The 18,500-nt window shown below is 43.7% G+C and overlaps 1 protein-coding gene across 22 annotated transcripts in view; it reads left to right on the top strand.

The window, feature by feature from the left end:
• The window catches only part of ARPP21 (cAMP regulated phosphoprotein 21), a 153,035-nt gene that overhangs the window by 86,375 nt on the left and 48,160 nt on the right, over nt 1-18,500 (top strand). For 18 of the 22 annotated variants that reach the window (XM_044252737.1, XM_044252736.1, XM_044252738.1 and 15 more), the window contains 5 exons: nt 2,013-2,243; nt 10,091-10,272; nt 11,156-11,260; nt 12,189-12,449; nt 16,816-16,942. In XM_044252737.1, the coding sequence (XP_044108672.1) occupies nt 2,013-2,243; nt 10,091-10,272; nt 11,156-11,260; nt 12,189-12,449; nt 16,816-16,942 (906 nt within the window). The remainder of the gene's footprint in view (nt 1-2,012; nt 2,244-10,090; nt 10,273-11,155; nt 11,261-12,188; nt 12,450-16,815; nt 16,943-18,500) is intronic. The other 4 variants (XM_044252755.1, XM_044252754.1, XM_044252751.1 and 1 more) reach the window with 2 other exon arrangements.

The following is an 18,500-nucleotide window of genomic DNA, read 5'->3' as shown; positions in this document are numbered from 1 at the left end:
TCCTGTTGCTAGAAGGACATGATATTACACATCAGTAACTAATAGCCATCTTCTGAAAGCCAAAAAGGAAGAGCACTCTGGATTTTCTTATAGCACAGAAGCTGTGTGCACCCATCCCCTCTCCTGACCCCCCTCCTCTTGCCAGCCCCAGCTACACCTCATGTTCCTTAGGACATGTCTCCTTCACCCCAACCCTTTCCCGCTGTCTGACCCTTCTGCCTGGAGGTGGGCTGAACCTATTTCGTATGAGCTTCAGTGTCTGGGGGCAGGAGGTTTTGTAACTGTTTATTACCCTTGCTGTTGTTCCCTCTGCAGTAGTGTGAAATTTGGACTGTAGCATGAGATCCCATGGGGTAAGTTCACAAACACACCTGGGGCTGCAATGTCCCGGGCACCATGCCAGCGATGCCCTCTCAAAACTACTCTTAGCATGTTCAGATCTCCTTTCAGGGTCTTTATTTTCCCCCATACATTACTCAGAATCCATCAGCATTTGAAACCAGTTAGGTGGTGCATCCTGAATTAACCTATAACTTTATCATTATTAACAATCAAGTCGTGGGGGAAAGAAGAGAAGATTCCCAAATGACTGGTGGCAGTCCCTGGCATATGCATACACTTACTTTTAGGAGGCAGTGTTGAGTCCCAGGTCAAGCTCGATCGGTCTGCCTAGACCACACTCTGCTCTATCATTGGCTTTATGAGTCGACTTTAGGCATTGAACTTCTCTATCCTTCAGCTTCCCTATCTACACAGCCAGTAACAGTACTTATTATTCCAGTGTGCCCAGGGGCTCACACATACAAAGTGCTCAATAAATAACACTGCCTTCCCTCTTGAAAACAATGTCCTCCTCTAAACTCTCTCTGATGGCCTTTCTTCTCCCCGATTACATGCTGTATGCCTATCACTTATTTTTTAGAGGTTTCCAGTTTAACTCAAGGGCACATTTTAAAATCTTGAAACAATGTTAACTCTTCCTTATATAAGGTTTCCCTTTAACCACCCAGAGGAATTCATTTTTAAGGACATAAATTGATAGTTGTGGGCTAATAAGTAATTTTTTTTAATTCCCTGTACTATGTTCTCACAACCTATGATATCATTCAAATCATCTGCTAGTTAGAATTCACTGATATAGAAATGGGGCTTGGTGCATTTTGTCTCCAATGTTCTGGTTAATATTCAGTGTCCAGAACAGTGATGGTCAAGGGAACTAGAGCTCCTTGGCTCTGGCTCTGGTGAAGGGCAGGTTGTGCCTAATAGATGAGGGATATAGCAGGGGAGGGGAAGGGAGACGGTTGGGTTAGAGTCCACCTTGGAATCCAGTTACCTACAAATTTGCAAAACACACAGTCCACAAATCTCTCCATGATTTTACCCTCCTGTGCCATCTAAAGGATGATCCGGTGTTCTCATGAAGGCCAAGCCCTTCTTGGCCTGCCCCTTGGGCATATTAGTAAGATTTCTGTCACTAAGTGAAATACACACCTTAAGGACTCTCAGTAGGAGTGTTCCAGTTCTTCTACTCACATCTAGAGGGGAAAAGATTATTTCTGGCCATCCTCCTTCAAAATGCAGCTTTATGGATGTTCCTTAGACTCAAGGGCATGATCAGCACATTCTAGGACTCCTTCTTAAACTGCCATCATTTTAATATCCATCTGGCATTTTCTCCTAACTCCAGTAAGACAGCCCTCTGGCTTTAATTACTCAGGATGACGGACTTCTCCAGGCATGGAGTCTACAGCTTTAGGGAACTGTTTACGGATGTACTACCCTAGGGGCTTGTGAGAGGATGAAAGAAAGTGCTCATTCTTAACTTCTCTTTTCCTAGGAAATCGACACATTTGAAAAATAGGTAGCAGATATCTCAATAAAATGTGAGCCCCAAATGTTGCTCTAGTCCTGCGGCACTCACTGCATGCTTTAAGGATGGATTATGTAAACTAAGCATTTAGATCCGGAGCTGTCTGTGTTGGATGATTTTCTGATCCTTTTCTCTGTGGCAGGCTCCGAGTCTAACAGCAGCACAGGCTCCTCGGGGTCTCTGCCCCGCACCCACGCACCCCTGCAGAGTGCGCCCCTGGCTGCGGGCGTGGCTGCTGGCTCTCCCAGCTGTGTGCCCTATCCAGAGAGTGGAGCAGGAGGCCAGCCAGCCCCCAGCACCAGCTACATCCTCCTTCCCCTCGAGGCTGCGACAGGCATCCCGCCGGGAAGCATCCTTCTCAATCCGCATACAGGTTAGTTCCTTACCGCTGCTATGGCAGGGACTCAAGATCAGAGTTTTGTTTTTGTGTTTGTGCTTATAAATTCTTCAGCAAGTTTTCTTAAAATTCCTGAGCAGAAGAGTTATGTGCATAAACCACTGGGTAGGGTCTTAGTTTAGGAAGAGCAGATCTATAGTTGTAATCTCTTTCTGTATATTGATATCAATATTGATATGTGGTTATAAATACAGATTCTTCCCAGAAATATCCACTTTTCCCTCTGTCCTTTTTGTGTTGACCATAGTGTGTCTCAGGTATTCCTGGGAGCTAAGATCAGTAACCATAATATGATGATCTGGGAAATAACTGTGTTGTATTTTGCAGAATATTGTGTTTCACAGACTAAATATCAGGATAGCCTCTTATTATGTCAAAAGTATTTTTGCATCCAAAATACTTCATGAACTTGAGATATCAGTTGGGACACATAGCAGATTCTTACCTCTAGAAGTTGTGCTCTTGTGTTAGAACTTCACACAGTCCCACCCCTGGGGAATAAGGAATAGCAGTGAAAAATAGGACATAGGGAGCTAATTCTTATGCATGTTAGTGACCCTACAACTAGACTGGTTTTGGTGAGGTTTGGAAAATTGGTAACTTCATGATGATCATTTTTCCCCCCATGATCAATGGTTCTTTACTTTTTAACTTCTCTAGTAGTCAGTTAATTGCCACACTGATTCCGAAGAACCCAGAGCATTGGGCAAATAGACTAACAAGCATGTGCCTCATGGGGGAAACTTTTCAACCAGGGGCAATTATGCCCAAGCCTTCAAGGCCATTTCTCAATATCTACCAACATTTTGATTATTATGACTGAGGGAGAAAGGGGCTGCTACTGGCATTTAAGAAGTTAGAGGTCAGAGATACTGCTAAACATTTAACAATGCATGGGACAGCCCCTTCCAACAGAGAATTATCCAGCCTAAAATATCAGTAGTGCCATGGCTGGGAAGTCCTGGGATAGAAAGCTTGACATTGACTAGTTGCCTCTTTGGAAGCCTTTATAAGTAATTGGAAAAAAAAAATTTGAATTGTCTCTGAATATGTCTGAGTTTGGTTTCGATGATTCCAGAGTATTTCCGTGATTAGCTAAACTTAGAAAGGAAAAGTGAATGAGAATCTCATAAAAGCAATCTGACTCAATCTTTTCACGTATATAGCACTACTAGTAATTAGGAAATTCAGAGAAACATGAGAATGATAGTAAAATAGTTACTTGAATAATTGCCACATTTTCATGAAAACATATGGCACAATCTCAAGGCATGGTGTTTGATTGAGACATTTTGAAAATGCCATAAGCTTGAGGGAAAAGAAGGCATAATCATTTTATTGAAAACCATTTGAAAGCTTTCAGAATAGATACTTCTAAGGAGAATATTAGATTGCTTTTATTTTATTTGGATCATTGTAAGCACTAAAAGGAAATTAAAAGAAAACCAGGATTACAGTCATTACTCTGGGCACTGATCAAAGTATGGTCTGACTCCGTTGGCTTAAATCCCTCCATTTTTAATTGAGACGGAGAGTTTGCAGACAAGAGCACACACAGGCATTAGTTTTGAGTCATTTGTTTTAATCAAAATTGCTGTGTTTCAAAAAAGCTCAAAAGAGTATTTTTTAGGGTATAATGAAGAAATATTATTTGTAATGATATAATGGTTGTGCATGTGTTATGTGTATATTATCATGTGTAATCTCGCTTGTAGAAAAAGAAAGGAAGTGCTTTCTGGTGCCAAGTCCCAATTCTTATTCGTTGGATCCAGTCATTTAGAGCTGTTATCAAAATATCTCCTTTGAAAAAGGATCCGAACTGAGGGAAAGGGTCTAATAACACTGTCGGGCAGCTTCTCTGTACACACTTATGTGATCTGACAAATGCCTGCCATTAAAATATCCCAAGACCAAAAGGAAAATATATTGATGTATTCTATACCATGATTGAGTGGTGGGATGGAAGGTGAATGATGTTTCTTCTCTCCTAGAATATGTTTATTTTTGTAAAATGAAAATATGCGTGTGGGTGTATGTGTGTACAGATCCCATCATGTATCATGTATACATATATGTGTATCTATCTATGGTGTGCATGTGAGCATGTCTGTCTGTCTATCTATCCATCCATCTATCTATCTAATCTCTTATGACTCTACTACTGAAACTAGAAATTTGCCACCTTTGGACTGGAACTCATCTTTCTCTGTCATGGCTGTGAACTCCTGAAATCCACACCTCTCCCCTTCCCTAAATATGCGGTAGAAATTCTTTGGTGTTAGGATCCAACAGCATATGACTACTCTCCTTCTTGTGTGAGTAGCCCTTGGATTCATTTCCCTGTTACCAGCTCATTTATGAGATCATTGTGGGAAGGAGCCATCCTTGGCTAATTTCACTCGAGAGGATAACAAAGTAGTCTTAGACACTGTGCTCAGTAATTACAGAGTACTGAAATAGTATCTACTACTCATTATATGTTGATGTGCATAATAGAACAGTTTTGGGGTTTTTTGTTTGTTTGTTTGTTTGTTTGTTTGTTTTAATCTAACATATTTGAGAATGTGGTCCAGGTCTGAAACTATGATAAAATGCCTGCCTTTTAATTTTTTTTTTTAATTTGAGTACAGTTGATACACAATGTTACATTAGTTTTAGGTATGCAACATAGTGATTCAACTTCTCTGTGTGTTACGCTCTGCTCACCACAGTGTAGCTGCCATCTGTCACCATACAGCGCTGGTACAGTGTCATTGACTATATTCCCTTTGCTGTGTCTTTTATTCCCATGACTTATTCATTCCATAGCTAGAAGCCTGTGCCTCCCATTCTTCTTCTCCCATTTTGCCCATCTCTTCATCCCCCTTCCCTCTGGCAATCACCAGTTTGTTCTCTGTATTTATGGGTCTCATTCTGTTTTTTGTCTGTTTTTTCATAAAGTATTTGTCTTAAGCAAGCAGAAGACAAGCAATAAGTTGAGAACACCAAGGTGCCTGCTGGTCATGTCTATCTACCAAATGAAACAAAATGAAACTTCCTTTGTCAGCACAATTGACTTGGTTCTCCCTAAGCACCAAATATTTGGCATCCTGAAACCAACCCATCCACATATATTCCCCCAGCTCCCCAGATGCAATCACAACCTTTTATTTCGTCTAGCCTTAGACTCAGCTCTCCGCCAGTCTGTTTCTAACTCAGGACCTGTGGCTTATCCCTTCTTTGCTCTTCAGGCCTCTGGAGGAGTGAGCCACTGCAGAGGGCTCAAAGTTATCCCCGTCTAATGTTCTCATCCTCACAAGGCAAGCCTGGGTTTGACACTTGAGTTTGATCTTCTTCCTGCTGTCTTGGCCTTGGTCTCATTTTGGAATTTTTTAGCAGAAAGTTCATCTTTGTTTGGCTATTTTCTTTCAATTCAGAGCTATCCAGAGATGCCAATAGGCATGAACATCCCCCAAGTACTCATTAATCCTTCTATCTGTTGTTTTGCCATTTTGCTTTGCCTTCATCTGGCGCAAATTCACGAGTGTGTGATGTAAGGGCATGCCATCGGCTGGGACTTTGCTCTGAGCAGCTTTTTTAGGGCTCATCTCTTTCATATGTTCCTGATGGGTTCTCCTAACACTACACTTGGTATTTCCCATGGGCTTACCAGCACCTATTTATCCACACCACTTCTACCTCCTTCTTAAATGTGCCATAAAGTTTTTGTGTGTGACGTGTCTGTCAACGTGTCTTTGTGAGATCTGAATTAACCTTCGTCTGTCCATAATCAGCGTGCCCTTATGATTTCACTGATCACCTTCCGAGCACAAGGAAAGGAAAACCTCTTTTTCTTCTTGCTCTATCTCTTTAAATAAATTCCCTTCTGCCAAGTTCATGGCAGAAATGTTTTGGTGTTAGAGACCAAGAGCATTTGATTACTTTGCTTTTAATTTGAATTACCCTGGGGTTCATTTCCTCATTATAGGCGTATTCATAAGCTTTTTGTGGGGAGGGATCAGACTCAGGTTTTTCGGTTTTGTTTTTGTTTTGCATCCTCAGAATGGATAACCAAGTCTTAGTCCTCTTGCAGGGCTCAGTAATTATATAATGGTGCAGAAATATCCACTGCATGAGATGCCTGGGTGGTACAGTACCTTAAGCATCCAACTCTTGGTTTCTGCTCAGGTTGTGATCTCAGGGTCCTAAGATCAAACCACACATCAGGCTTTGCCCTCAGCGGGGAGTCTACTTAAGACTCCCCCCTCCCTATGCTCCTGTTGCTTGCTCTCTCTCTCTCTCAAATAAATAAAACCTTTAGAAAATAACATCTACTGCACATTATTCATGCTGATGTGGAGAGTGGGGAAGTATTCCACCTAAGGCCATGTACTGAGGGGAATGAGCACTTGGCCAGTTCGTGGCAGCCCGGCTTGCCTGCACCCTTTACAGGTGCCAACACACATGCTGCGCCTGCTGGGCAGGCTCTCGCAGTTCTGGACACGAAAACCTGTTCTAAGCTGGATAGTCCTAGGGGTCAACAGTCTTTCTTTCCCCTTCGGTCTTCAGCAGCTGTCATTCAAACTAATTGCCTGTATCCAGTTGTAATTGCTTCTGGATTGGCAGAAATGGCAGCATCCAGAGAGGCCATTGTTGCCTGACTTGAAAACCAACAGTCGCCTGTCCTGACTCTCTTAGGAAATGGTGTCTCTTCCCTCCCTAGTGGCCATCTTACTTGTTTCATTCTCTCACGTCTTTCTGCTTCTCATTTGTGAGCATAAAAGCAGTCTTCTCTTCTCTCTCTTCTCTTCCAGAAGAACCTGCCATCTCTTTCTACCCAAAGGAGTTCTGAGTACTTTTCATATGCAATTATTTGGAAACGTTTCTTTTGCCTTGTTCCTAGCACATTAGCAATATTTCACACAGAGGATCTCAAATTTATCAAAAAGGACATCTGAATAATTTATGGTTATGTTTTTTTTTTTTACCTTATTTATGGTTCATTTTTCATGCTACCTTACTTCTCACTGGGGTAAATTGGAAGTCATAAAAAATATAATAAAGATCATTTTATTTTTCCATCTCTGTGTGTGTGTGTGTGTGTGAACACAGAATGAGACTAATTTTGAAATGGTTTCTTATGAAGTTGCTGTGAAGATTTTTTTAAATGCTAGGTATCTAAAATTTTCCTCTTTTTGTAATACAAAAAAAAAGGGGGGGGGAGTGGGGCTAAGAATTAGAACATTAAATGGGCTGATAGAGTTTTGGAAATTGAACCATTTCTTTTCATTCTTTCCCAAATTGAGGCTTTGGGGAGAAAAAAAAATGGGCTGCAGATTTTAAATCCAGAAGAAAGTTATTTTTGAAAAAAGAAAAAAGTATTTAAAACAAATGTAGCTAAAATTAAATGACAGTGATAGGAAAACAAGTGCCTATGAAGAACATTAACATTTTTTTTAAATACCTCTAAATTTAGTCATTGTTCTGTGACTATAATTCTGGCACATTTGCTTTTTCCATCACGGCCCATTGTGATTGGTTATGAAACTGTTGTCAGAACTTCCTTAGTTCATGAATATGCAGCATTTAAGGGTTTCACGTTGCACACACACAAGTGTATTTGTGTATATAGGCACACCAAGCTCCCATTTCAGTTCCTGATAGGGCTGAAACCAAGTCCTGGGAGCCACAACCTCACTGATTGCCTTCCAAACTGATTCTAAAATATTTTCTCACCCTATTTTGTAAAACCCACATACCCGGCCTATAGCCGTGGCAGGTATTTGAATGTGTGAACACCTGTGCAAAAACTACCTGGAAGGAGACACAGGACATGACTAGTCTCCCGGGAGCCTCCCTCTTGCCCCCCTGAGTGGTCCTACTCCTCTGACTTTCTTTACCATTAAGTTCTGCCTGACCTTGAATGTATTAGAAATGCAGTTGCACATTTCCCTAATAGCCGCCCTTTGGGGACTGGTTTCTTTCACTCGGTGTGTATGAGCTAATTATCCCCCATTTTATAGCAGTCTGTTCTTGTTGGATAGCATATATTTTTTCCCACTAGAACGCTGTTTCACTTGGGTCAGTTTTTTTAATCTTCACTCTCTGACCTGTTCTGTTTTGTTGCTAATTTTCCTCACATCACTGATGGTCTTCTGTTATTTTTCATATATATTATTAATGAAAAGGGCTGCGTTCTTCAGCCATCCCATGCTGCCTATGCTGGATAACAGTGTTCTTGCGACCCCCACATACCCAAACTATGTAAGGGGAGGCTTTCAACTATGTGCTTGAGAGTTTAGCAAGCCGCCTCTGACATCCCCTGAATGCGAATCAGAACATTCTGATTTTTTGCATGCGTTACCTGCCAAGCCTGGGAGTGATTCCACCTTAAATCATGGCCCCCACCCCTCCTGACGTCTCACGTGTTAATAATTTGTGATCATGATTGGATTGTTGTCATCGTCCCCTCATTTAGCATGCACACATTATGGAAATTTGGGTACTGCACTGGAGTTACTTGGTGTGATGGGAAGTGAAGGGATTCATTCTGACCAGGGCCATTCCCTGACTCTCACGCGCTGCTTTGGCCTTTCTGAGTGAGTTGCTTGGTCCATGAGGACCCTAATCCTTTTGTCTTTTTTTTTTTTTTTAATTTTTTTTTTAAGATTTTATTTATTTATTTGACAGACAGAAATCACAAGTAGGCAGAGAGGCAGGCACAGAGAGAGAGAGGAGGAAGCAGGCTCCCTGCTGAGCAGAGAGCCGACGTGGGGCTCGATCCCAGGACTCTGGGATCATGACCTGAGCCGAAGGCAGAGGCTTTAACCCACTGAGCCACCCAGGCGCCCCAATCCTTTTGTCTTTAAAGTGGAATGAGATTACTTGTTTGTGGGGTCACTGGAAGAGCAGAGACAGTGTGTGTAAGGTGCCTGTTCCTGTGCTTGCCACACTGGACCTTGATTGGTTCTCCTACTTTTCCCTTCTCTTTCCCTCGCTTCCCTCTGGGCTCCTTTTGCTCCTTTTTCCCTATAACCTTTCTGCTGGGCCTTCATTGTCTCCCCTACAACACAGGGAGATGATACCGTCCTTCCTCCCAGAGTCATGCTGGGGATCCAATGATACCATTTTGCAAACCATAAAATACTCCTCGAATAATAGTAATAATAGTAGTGAGCCGTGCCATTATTTCAAAAGGCAAAACAATGTATATTTGCTTCACCATCAGGAGATGATGCTGTGAAGCTTTTATTATGCATCACCTTTAAAACCGGAACCCCTGCGTGCTCCTTGCCGTGTCTGTCTAGAGAAGCGAGGCTGTGGATGTGATCGGTTCTGTTGTGTATCGATCGGTTGAACTGATCACCATTTTGAGCTGGTGACAAGGCTAGTGGAAGCAAAGCAAATGTATTGGTAAATAACGTGTAACCCAGTGTAGCCGGAATTCTGTAAAGGGGAAGCAGCCCTATCTCCCAGTGTATGTTAGCTTGCTGATAACAGTGAGGTGCAGGCAGCAAACACGCGGCTTCGCGAAGATTGCTTCTCCACAGGCTTCTCCACTGGGCGCCACTGTACACAGATGTGCTTGGCTTTAGCAAATCTCTCTGAAGGCAGTGGGTTTATTTGTTGCTTCTTAAACTGCTGTGGGCTCACACCGTTAGCTAGCTTAGCTGGATAGGTCATCAACGGGAAATCCTTCATGACAGCGAAGGTTCTGGTGTCCTAGATCTCCACCACCCTGCCCCTTTACCTCAGGTTACCTGTTGCATATCTGTCAGTGTGGTTCTTTGTGCTAAAGCAGAGACTGAGAAGATCACCTGAACCCAGCTGCGATTCCATTGCAGGCCAGCCCTTTGTGAATCCCGACGGAACCCCTGCAATATACAACCCCCCCACCAGCCAGCAGCCCCTGCGAGGGGCGATGATGGCGCCATCCCAGCAGCCGCCGCCACAACAGCCTTCTCCTCAGCCCCAGCAGCAGGTGCAGCCACCGCAGCCCCATATGGCAGGCCCGCTGGTCACTCAGGTAAGAGCTGGTGGGAAGGCAGGGAGGGGAGGTGTTCCAAGACAGGGGCTGCAGAGTCCTCAGAACAGCAAGTGGCACCTAAGAGAGAGGTGACATTTTTTCATTGAGGCCACTTTGACCCACTCATAAATAAGACCTGGCAGCCCCAGAGTCCTTGATAGCAGGTTGGTAAGATTTCGTTTGGATCCTTCAGTTTAGGTAGACACGAAGACCCCACCCAGCAACTTGTGTGGTGAGCACCCTGCGCTAGGGAAAATGAATGCCAAGTTTTCTCTTAGGTCTAGATGCTATTCTTAGGCATCACAGAGACTGTCTTGGAGACTGAACCCATAACCTCAACGAGGCGTTCCTTTCATCTTGATCACTCATTCCCAACACAGACCAAGGGCTCCTGTCCACAAAGGGGTAGTACTGAATGCTTTATCAATCGGATGAACAGAATTCATTTCCTTCTGAGGTGGCCTGCCTCTTCTTCAAGAGATGTAGAATGATCTTCCCTTCCTAGGCCAACACACGGAAATAGCCACAGAAGGCTATAGTGTTCTGAGTAGGTTGCCAGACTGAACCTCGTTTGTAATTTTTTCCCTTACTTTCAGTCTCTGGGCAATATCTTTAGATCCAGTGGATTTGACTAACAACAATGACATCAAAAGTATCGCAGTGACTTCTGAAGGCAGTGTTGACTCTGAGCAAACATGCCTCCTGCAAGGCTGGCTGGCTGTGCTTTGCTTGGCATTGACTTTCCGTTGGTGGCTCTGAGCGCACTGAGCCGAGGCGACCAGTAGGGTGGTGTAGGTGGTCTGCTTCCGATAAGCCGGACTTCCTGTGGGATTTCCACTCCCAGTGCTTCCCTGTTACCTGACCAGCTTTTTCTTTCCTCCAGTCGGTGCAGGGGCTGCAAGCTTCCTCCCAGTCCGTGCAATACCCAGCGGTCTCTTTTCCTCCCCAGCATCTCCTGCCTGTGTCTGCAACGCAGCAGTTCCCCATGGTACCGTATTTCATGTGTGCAACCTTTCCCCTGGGAGAGCATGTCCACCAGTTTTATTACCTTCCCATGCAGGGCTGTGTGATGCTGGATGGGTGCCCTGGGCTGACTGTAAAGGGGCGTGAGTGAGGGTCTCATTCCAGAACACTGCAACTCCTCTCCAAAATAATGGTTTCCATTCTGTCATCTGTCCCATGTTTGCTGCTTCTGCAATCGGGTACCATTTTAAGAATTTACTGACTGAACAGGGATTGAATGTCCTGGGAGTTCGAAGTCAGAAACAGAGAGAGACATGAACTGGTGTGATGGCTTGGGAAACAGCTGGAAGTCAGTTGAGGTGGTTGTCACTCTGTGCTACTGAGGTGGGGGGTTCCCCAAGCTCCCCGATCCCCCACTCTCCCTTCCTTTTCCCTCAATGTACTAGGCCCTGTTGGACAACGAGAAGGAACATTGTCCCTAAATTTCAGGCCATGCCAGTGAAAAATATTCTCCAATATGTGAAGACACCATGATGGTTCCCTCACTGCCACAGCCATGGGTGATGGTGATACAACCCATTCTGCCTCTCTCCAGAAGGCAGAGACTTCTGGGAAGCCCCACTGACCTTTCAGGACCAAGGGCACCAAGCCTTCCTTGCTTCAGCACCCTCCTGAGCAGCTCAAACCCTTAGTGAAAAAAATAATTATTTGTTTCTATTGAAAGATGGAGATTTGGTCAAATTGTTTGCCATCTCTGATCCTCCTGAGGATTAAAATCTGTTTCCCTTGTTATGTTCTCTTATTGTTCTGGACAGAGAATTCCTTTCTGTTATTGTTTGCAATCTGGACGCCCTCCTTTGCCCACAGTGATGAGCATGTGGCCTCTGCCTGCCCCTGTGTGCCTCTCCCATGACCAGGCTGCTCTTGCCAATTTCCTCTTTGTTTCTGTGCAGAGAGACGACGTGACAACACAGTTCACCCAGATGAACCTGAGCCGGCAGTCCTCAGGAGAGACCCCTGAGCCCCCACCTGGTCCCGTCTACCCGCCGTCCCTCATGGCACAGCCAACCCAGCAGCCGAGCTACGTCATTGCCTCTACAGGCCAGCAGCTCCCTACAGCAGGGTTCTCAGGCTCTGGACCTCCCATCTCCCAGCAAGTCCTCCAGCCCCCTCCCTCTCCACAGGGATTTGTTCAACAGCCTCCACCTGCTCAGGTGAGTGGGCTTTGTCCTCACACCTGTGATCTATAGCTTATTCGTAGGGCATCCTGACATCAACATTTCCACCCAGAATTATCACCAGGGCAACCTGGATGGCTCTTTCTGGTCCTTACTGATATTCCCCACCTACAAAACCTGATCTGTCCTACTCGGCCATTGTGCAAAGCCATGGGGGCTCAGAAAGGACGTGTAATGAAACAGACCCAGCTTCTCATGATACAGTGGGGGAGCGTCCCATTTTCCAGGCTCCTGGTATGGGAGCCGCACAGGAGAGCACTCCCTCCCTCACTGGAGCCCCTAGAAAGGGAAAGTAGGAAGGAAGAAGAGAGCTGGCCCCTGGGGGACTTTCAGCTCTCCTCTGCTGCTATTCTGGAAGTGTATTCTTTCCTTAAGCATTTTCTGGAGCTAATCTGGTGCCCCAGGCAGGAACTCCTCTATGAATATAAAGGAGGAAGCTAAAGCAGACGTCCACTGTCCTTTCCTCTCCCCGGGGGAAGCAGAGCTCCTGCGTGCTCTCACAGGTAGTCATTAATCATATTTAATTGACTTGAGCATGTAAGACACCACAGATCACTGATTTTTACTGTCTTCTCAAAGACTGATTATCTGTTACTGTTCACCACCAAACATCTCTGGTGCTCTCCTGGGTATCCCTTGCAGAATATTGCAAGTGATTACTGTCAAGATGTAAAATGCACGGAGGCGTTTTCTGGTCCATTTTCAAGGCACACATATCCCAAGCAAATTCCATCCTAATTAAGAAATATTGCATTGGATGAGCTGTTTAAAGTACGGTGTCACCTCTGTATTATTTGTTTCACTGCCTTAACATCTTGAATAAATTATTTTCTTTTCAAGCCATGCAAAACCCTTCACCATGAAATGATTTTCATTCAGTTGTTCATTTTGCTTTGAATGATTAATTAATTGTTCATCTTCAGTTGTCTTCTCTGCAGTATCACTTCACCAGTAGGATTTAAGGAGATGTGAAAAAATAATTTTAAGTTCCAGAAGAAAGGGCCTCATTAATATATTAATTATTTTGTTAATAAATTAAATACTTTAAGTTTAATTAATGGGAAAAATAGTGTAGCTCTTTTGTCCTAAACTGCATCTCAGAATTCTTACCCATTTCTGCTATCAATGAAAAGAGTTGGCAGAATATTTAATTGAAGAATTTTTTTTAAAGACATTAAAAAAAATCTTCCTTGATCAATGAATTTCAGTATTAATGCGCTGCAGGAGCAAAGACAACTCAGAAACCCTGGCATGTCTGCAACAGAAACACTTTCATCCCTTCTTCAAAAGACTTAGAAATAGAAGGGAGGAGAGTAGAAAAACAAAACCAAACCAAACAGATGTTCATGGTTCATGGTCAGTCTGGCCATGCATGAACTTCTTAGGTACAAGATATGTCATATATATAAAAGTCATTGTGAGTTTCAATTTAGTAAACATTTTAAAACTTGATTACTCAACTATGGGACAATGAAAAGAACTCGAGGTACAGTCCATGGGCATATGGAAATGCATGAAATGTACACAGAAAGTGAACCTATTTAATAACTATGAAGTCTGCCGTGTCATGTATGCCTTCTGAACACCGCCTAGAAGGTGAAGCAAGAAACACATGGACGAGGCAAAGATGGACTTGTAGAAGGTGGTGGGAGAAGAGATTTTTTAATATGGCTTCTTCTTTTTCTCATTTATTTCTTGCCTCTCCTAACCTCCTCACTCATATTTTGGTTCTCTGTGTTTTAAAATATACATACTTGGAAATATACCTTTTCTCCTTTTGGGAGTTATGCTTACTCTTTTCTCCCTTCCAACCTTGCATTTGGATCCTTTGAAGACTCCTCCTAGCCCCACTCAGCACCTTCCTCTCTGGGGGAGGATGATGATGAGCCCAGTGCCCATGTTCCATTTGCTTCATGATTGGAAGCTGGAATTGCTAAGAGATGGCCAGTGCTCTGCCCGGGAGAGGTACTGGATAAAGGCTATCAAACCTCTAGCACAGCCTGCAGGGTGTCAAAGAAGTTAGGGTGGGAGGAAAAAACAAGAACAAAACAGGACCACTGAGTGCTAAAAATTGAGACTCTCCTTCAAGACGTTATGCTTTCATCCAAACCATTAGTGTTCATCAGGAAATTTTGAAGTGTTTGAACTCTGTCCCTCGTCCTTGAAGGTATTTCATGTTTCATATTGAATGTGAGAGAAGAGACCAAGGATTGGGTAACATTTCTGAGCATCCACTGAATCAATCACAGATTTTCCAAAAGGAACAAACTGTTATTCTTCCTAAAGAACATAGAAATAAATAAATGGCTCATGAATAAATTCCGTAATAGTTGTTCTTGTTCTTAATTTAAGGGCTTAAGCATCTAATGTATAATGGTAGTAATCTTTAATAGCTTCATGATTTACCAGAGTGTAACTAAAACCCGTTATTACATTAGGATTCTTTGGGGTTTTGTTGTTATAAACTCCCTTACAAAGAAAGGGAGAAACAGGAAGAAAAAAAATAACCATAAACAAAATGTGCAATCAGTTAGTTGCCAAATACTGACCTGTGTTCTCTCAAGACTTGTTCAGTCCCTTATCCTTGGATAACCATATTGCCAGTCAGAAGTGAATTCATAACAATTCAAGGAGTTGCAAAACCGTAGCTCAACACACTCTAAGTTATCTTTTGTTTCTATGTTATGCTAAGTCAGGAAAGCATGATAGAAGTGTTTCAGTAGCAAGATTGAAGTAAAAAAAGTGTTTCTTATTTGACATAATCAAATCAGAAAGTGAAATACTCATGAAAATCACTGTTCTCAAATACAGGTGGCTTGTAATTTTATTCTGTGTATTTGAGAATAGCACTTGTAGGCTGGTCCTAGTGTACCTCCATTTACACTTTCAAGAAGATGATAGAAGAATGGTCAGAAGGCTAGAGATGAAAAATTATTCAAGATCAGTAAGAGAGCAGCCTTAATATAAATGAACTGAGGCAGACAAGGAAGAGTTTTCTTTTTTTTTTTTTTTTTAAGATTATTTATTTATTTATTTGACAGACAGAGATCACAAGTAGGCAGAGAGGCAGGCAGAGAGAGAGGAAGAGAAGCAGGCTCCCTGCCAAGCAGAGAGCCCGATGCAGGGCTCGATCCCAGGACCTGGGGATCATGACCCAAGCCGAAGGCAGAGGCTTCATCCACTGAACCACCCAGGTGCCCCAAGGAAGACTTTTCAAATCAAAAGACATTTGATTGGAATCTTGTTGGAAGTAATTAGAGTATTTTCAATCATTCCTAGTCATTAGAAAGTGACAGTAGGTGGCATAAACATTATTTTAAACATATTTCCTTCTGTCAGATGGAACGTAAATTCTTTTGGATACTGGTGCTGTGCTAATCACTCTGCCAAGTGCTTTGATAGACTTGACCATATTTTGTAATTCCAACCCCTGCTTCTTATAGGCTAGCGATTAGCAGCTTTCACATCTCACTTGTGTTTCCATTAGAAGAACAATTCAAGTTAGATGTAATATTTTAAACTACCATAAACTTTTTGTTGTTGTAGATGACTATTACATGCCTCCCCCCTTTTAAAAAAAGACTTTATTTATTTGTTTCTTTGAGAGAGAGTGAGCGAGGGAGTGAGAGCACAAGGGGGCGAGGTGGAGAGGCAGAAGGAGAAGCTGGTTCCCTGCTGAACAGGGAGCTAGATGTGGGACTCTTGATCCCAGGATGCTCGATCATGACCTGAGCTGAAGTCAGATGCTTAACCACCTGAGCCTCCCAGGCACCCCTGTTTCATTCACTTTTGTTTCATTTTGAGGACACAAAATCCAGTGTTTTAAGACAACAACCATTGTGTTGTTCAGGGCTAGGTCAGCGACTAACGCAGGACTCAACTGGGGTGCTTCAGCTCTGCCTCGGACGGTCATGGCTCCAACAGCTTGACTGGAGCTGGAACATCCAAGATGGCCTCACTCCCGTGCCTAGAACGTCAGAGTAGCCTGCCCCCCCCAGGGTGCCTGTCTTCTCCACATGGCCTCTTTCTCCAGCTGGATGGCAGCTGGCTGTTCCTCCTGTGTGAGCGGAAGTGCAAGTCTTAGGGATCTGGCTTGGCCGTGACATTGGTCAAAGCGAGTCACAGAGCCAGCCCAGATTCAAGGGCTTGGGGAATAGATTTCACATCTTCATGAAAAAGGTAGCATGAACACACACATAGGCCCAGTAGAAGCATTTGCTGGCCAACTTTACAGTCTACTAAGATTATAGTACGTCATGAGATGACCATACATATTTTGCATCAAAAAAGGTTGCTTCGTATACATTTCTCACTCCCTGTGGCTTTTCTCTTTCTTCCACAGATGTCCGTGTATTACTATCCATCTGGTCAGTACCCTACCTCAACCACACAGCAGTACCGGCCCCTGGCCTCCGTTCAGTACAGTGCTCAGAGGGCTCAGCAGATGTCCCAGGCAGCACAGCAAGCAGGTACTTGTGGTGTGTTTCCCATGTCCTCCTCTAACCCAGGGATTTTTGCATGTAAATCTCTCCGCTGTCCTCTTTGGATGAATATCCAAGCTTGGCTATTTAAATCGCCGCATTTCCCTTACCCAGACAAGATAACAGAGCGTTGGATTAACTCTGTGTGGAAAAGTAACAGGTGCAAGAAGATGAAGCCCACGTTACTCCAGCACCCCAGACACGCATGCTCAATACAGGTTCCATGAATTATTTTTGGATCTTCTTAATTTCTTTTAAAGCAGAGGGCCAACCACATCCTTATCTTCCTAGTTCATACCTTTCCTTTTTTTTTTTTCTCCCCTGCCCCCTCCTTTACAACCTGAAGAAAATCCTTCCCCTGTTCCCAAGGCTAAGGGACCCAATTAGGTTGTTTCCATACCATCCTAAAAAGTACTGTCTTTAGAAGAAGGGCCTAGACACTGCAGCCCGTGTCCCCGGTGGAACTCTTGACTCCGTGGCTCACTTTCTCAAGGGTCACACGCCTCCCGCCCAGAGCTTGGCAGCCACTGTGCAGTGGGAAGGGGGGCCGATACACTGTACGAGAGTGAGTAGCAGGTCTCACAGTGAACCGGTCTCTTTCCCTACTGTGTCACACTCCTAATGGCATGCCGGTGCCCAGAGAGCAGCAGGAACCCAGCAGGGCTGAGTGACTTGTGCTAGGGAGAGGCTTGTGTCCTTCCTGCTGACCACTCTGCAGGAGAAATGGCTCGTTGCCATGCTGAAGACTGCCCGCCTAGGAGACCCCGCCTTCCGTAAGTAGGTTGTGTGTGACAACGGCGCTCCCACTGCCTCCTGACTGACTGTTCCACGATCTGAGTTCTATGCTGATTCTATGTATATGCATATGTGGTATGTACGGGATATGTGGCATATACGGTAGATGTGCAGTTTTTATTAGTGGACAAAAAGCACAGTCCTGGCCAAGGGTTTACATGAGGAATGGACACCTTGAGACTAGGGTGTCAGATTGGAGAAATGATTCAATTCCTCTGTACTGCAGATGGGTATGTGGCCTTTGGTTCATCTCATGACCTATTTAAAGTCTGTGGGAGAAGAATTAGAGAAATACAGAACTGCCAGCCAAACCTACTGTTGTTTCAACACTGTAATAGTTTGGGGGGAAAATAAACATTGACCTCTGAACTGATTTTACATTTTTATAGTAATAAGAACATGAAAAGTTGATTTTTTAATTTTCTTAAAGATTTCATTTCTTTATTGGAGAGAGGGAGGGAGAGGAAAAAAAGGGGGAAGAGGGAGAAGCAGACTCCCCGTTGAGCAGACAGCCTGATGTAAAACTCGATCCCAGGACCCTGAGAACATGACCTGAGCCAAAGGCAGGCACCTAACTGACTGAGCCCCCAGGGGTCCCAACACAAAAGGGTTTAAAGTGATCAATTATTTTAACTAAAGAGTTTGGTAATATTTTCTCTGATTGTTGGAAAATGTTATTATCTCTATCATGTGGTGGTAGCTATTCTGTCAGTTTAGGTATATATTAAAGGACTGCTTGCATTCCTCCTGC

Source organism: Neovison vison, chromosome 6 (genome assembly GCF_020171115.1).
Source record: "Neovison vison isolate M4711 chromosome 6, ASM_NN_V1, whole genome shotgun sequence".
Classification (NCBI taxonomy): Eukaryota; Metazoa; Chordata; class Mammalia; order Carnivora; family Mustelidae; genus Neogale; species Neogale vison.
This window is presented reverse-complemented; position numbering and strand designations above follow the sequence as displayed.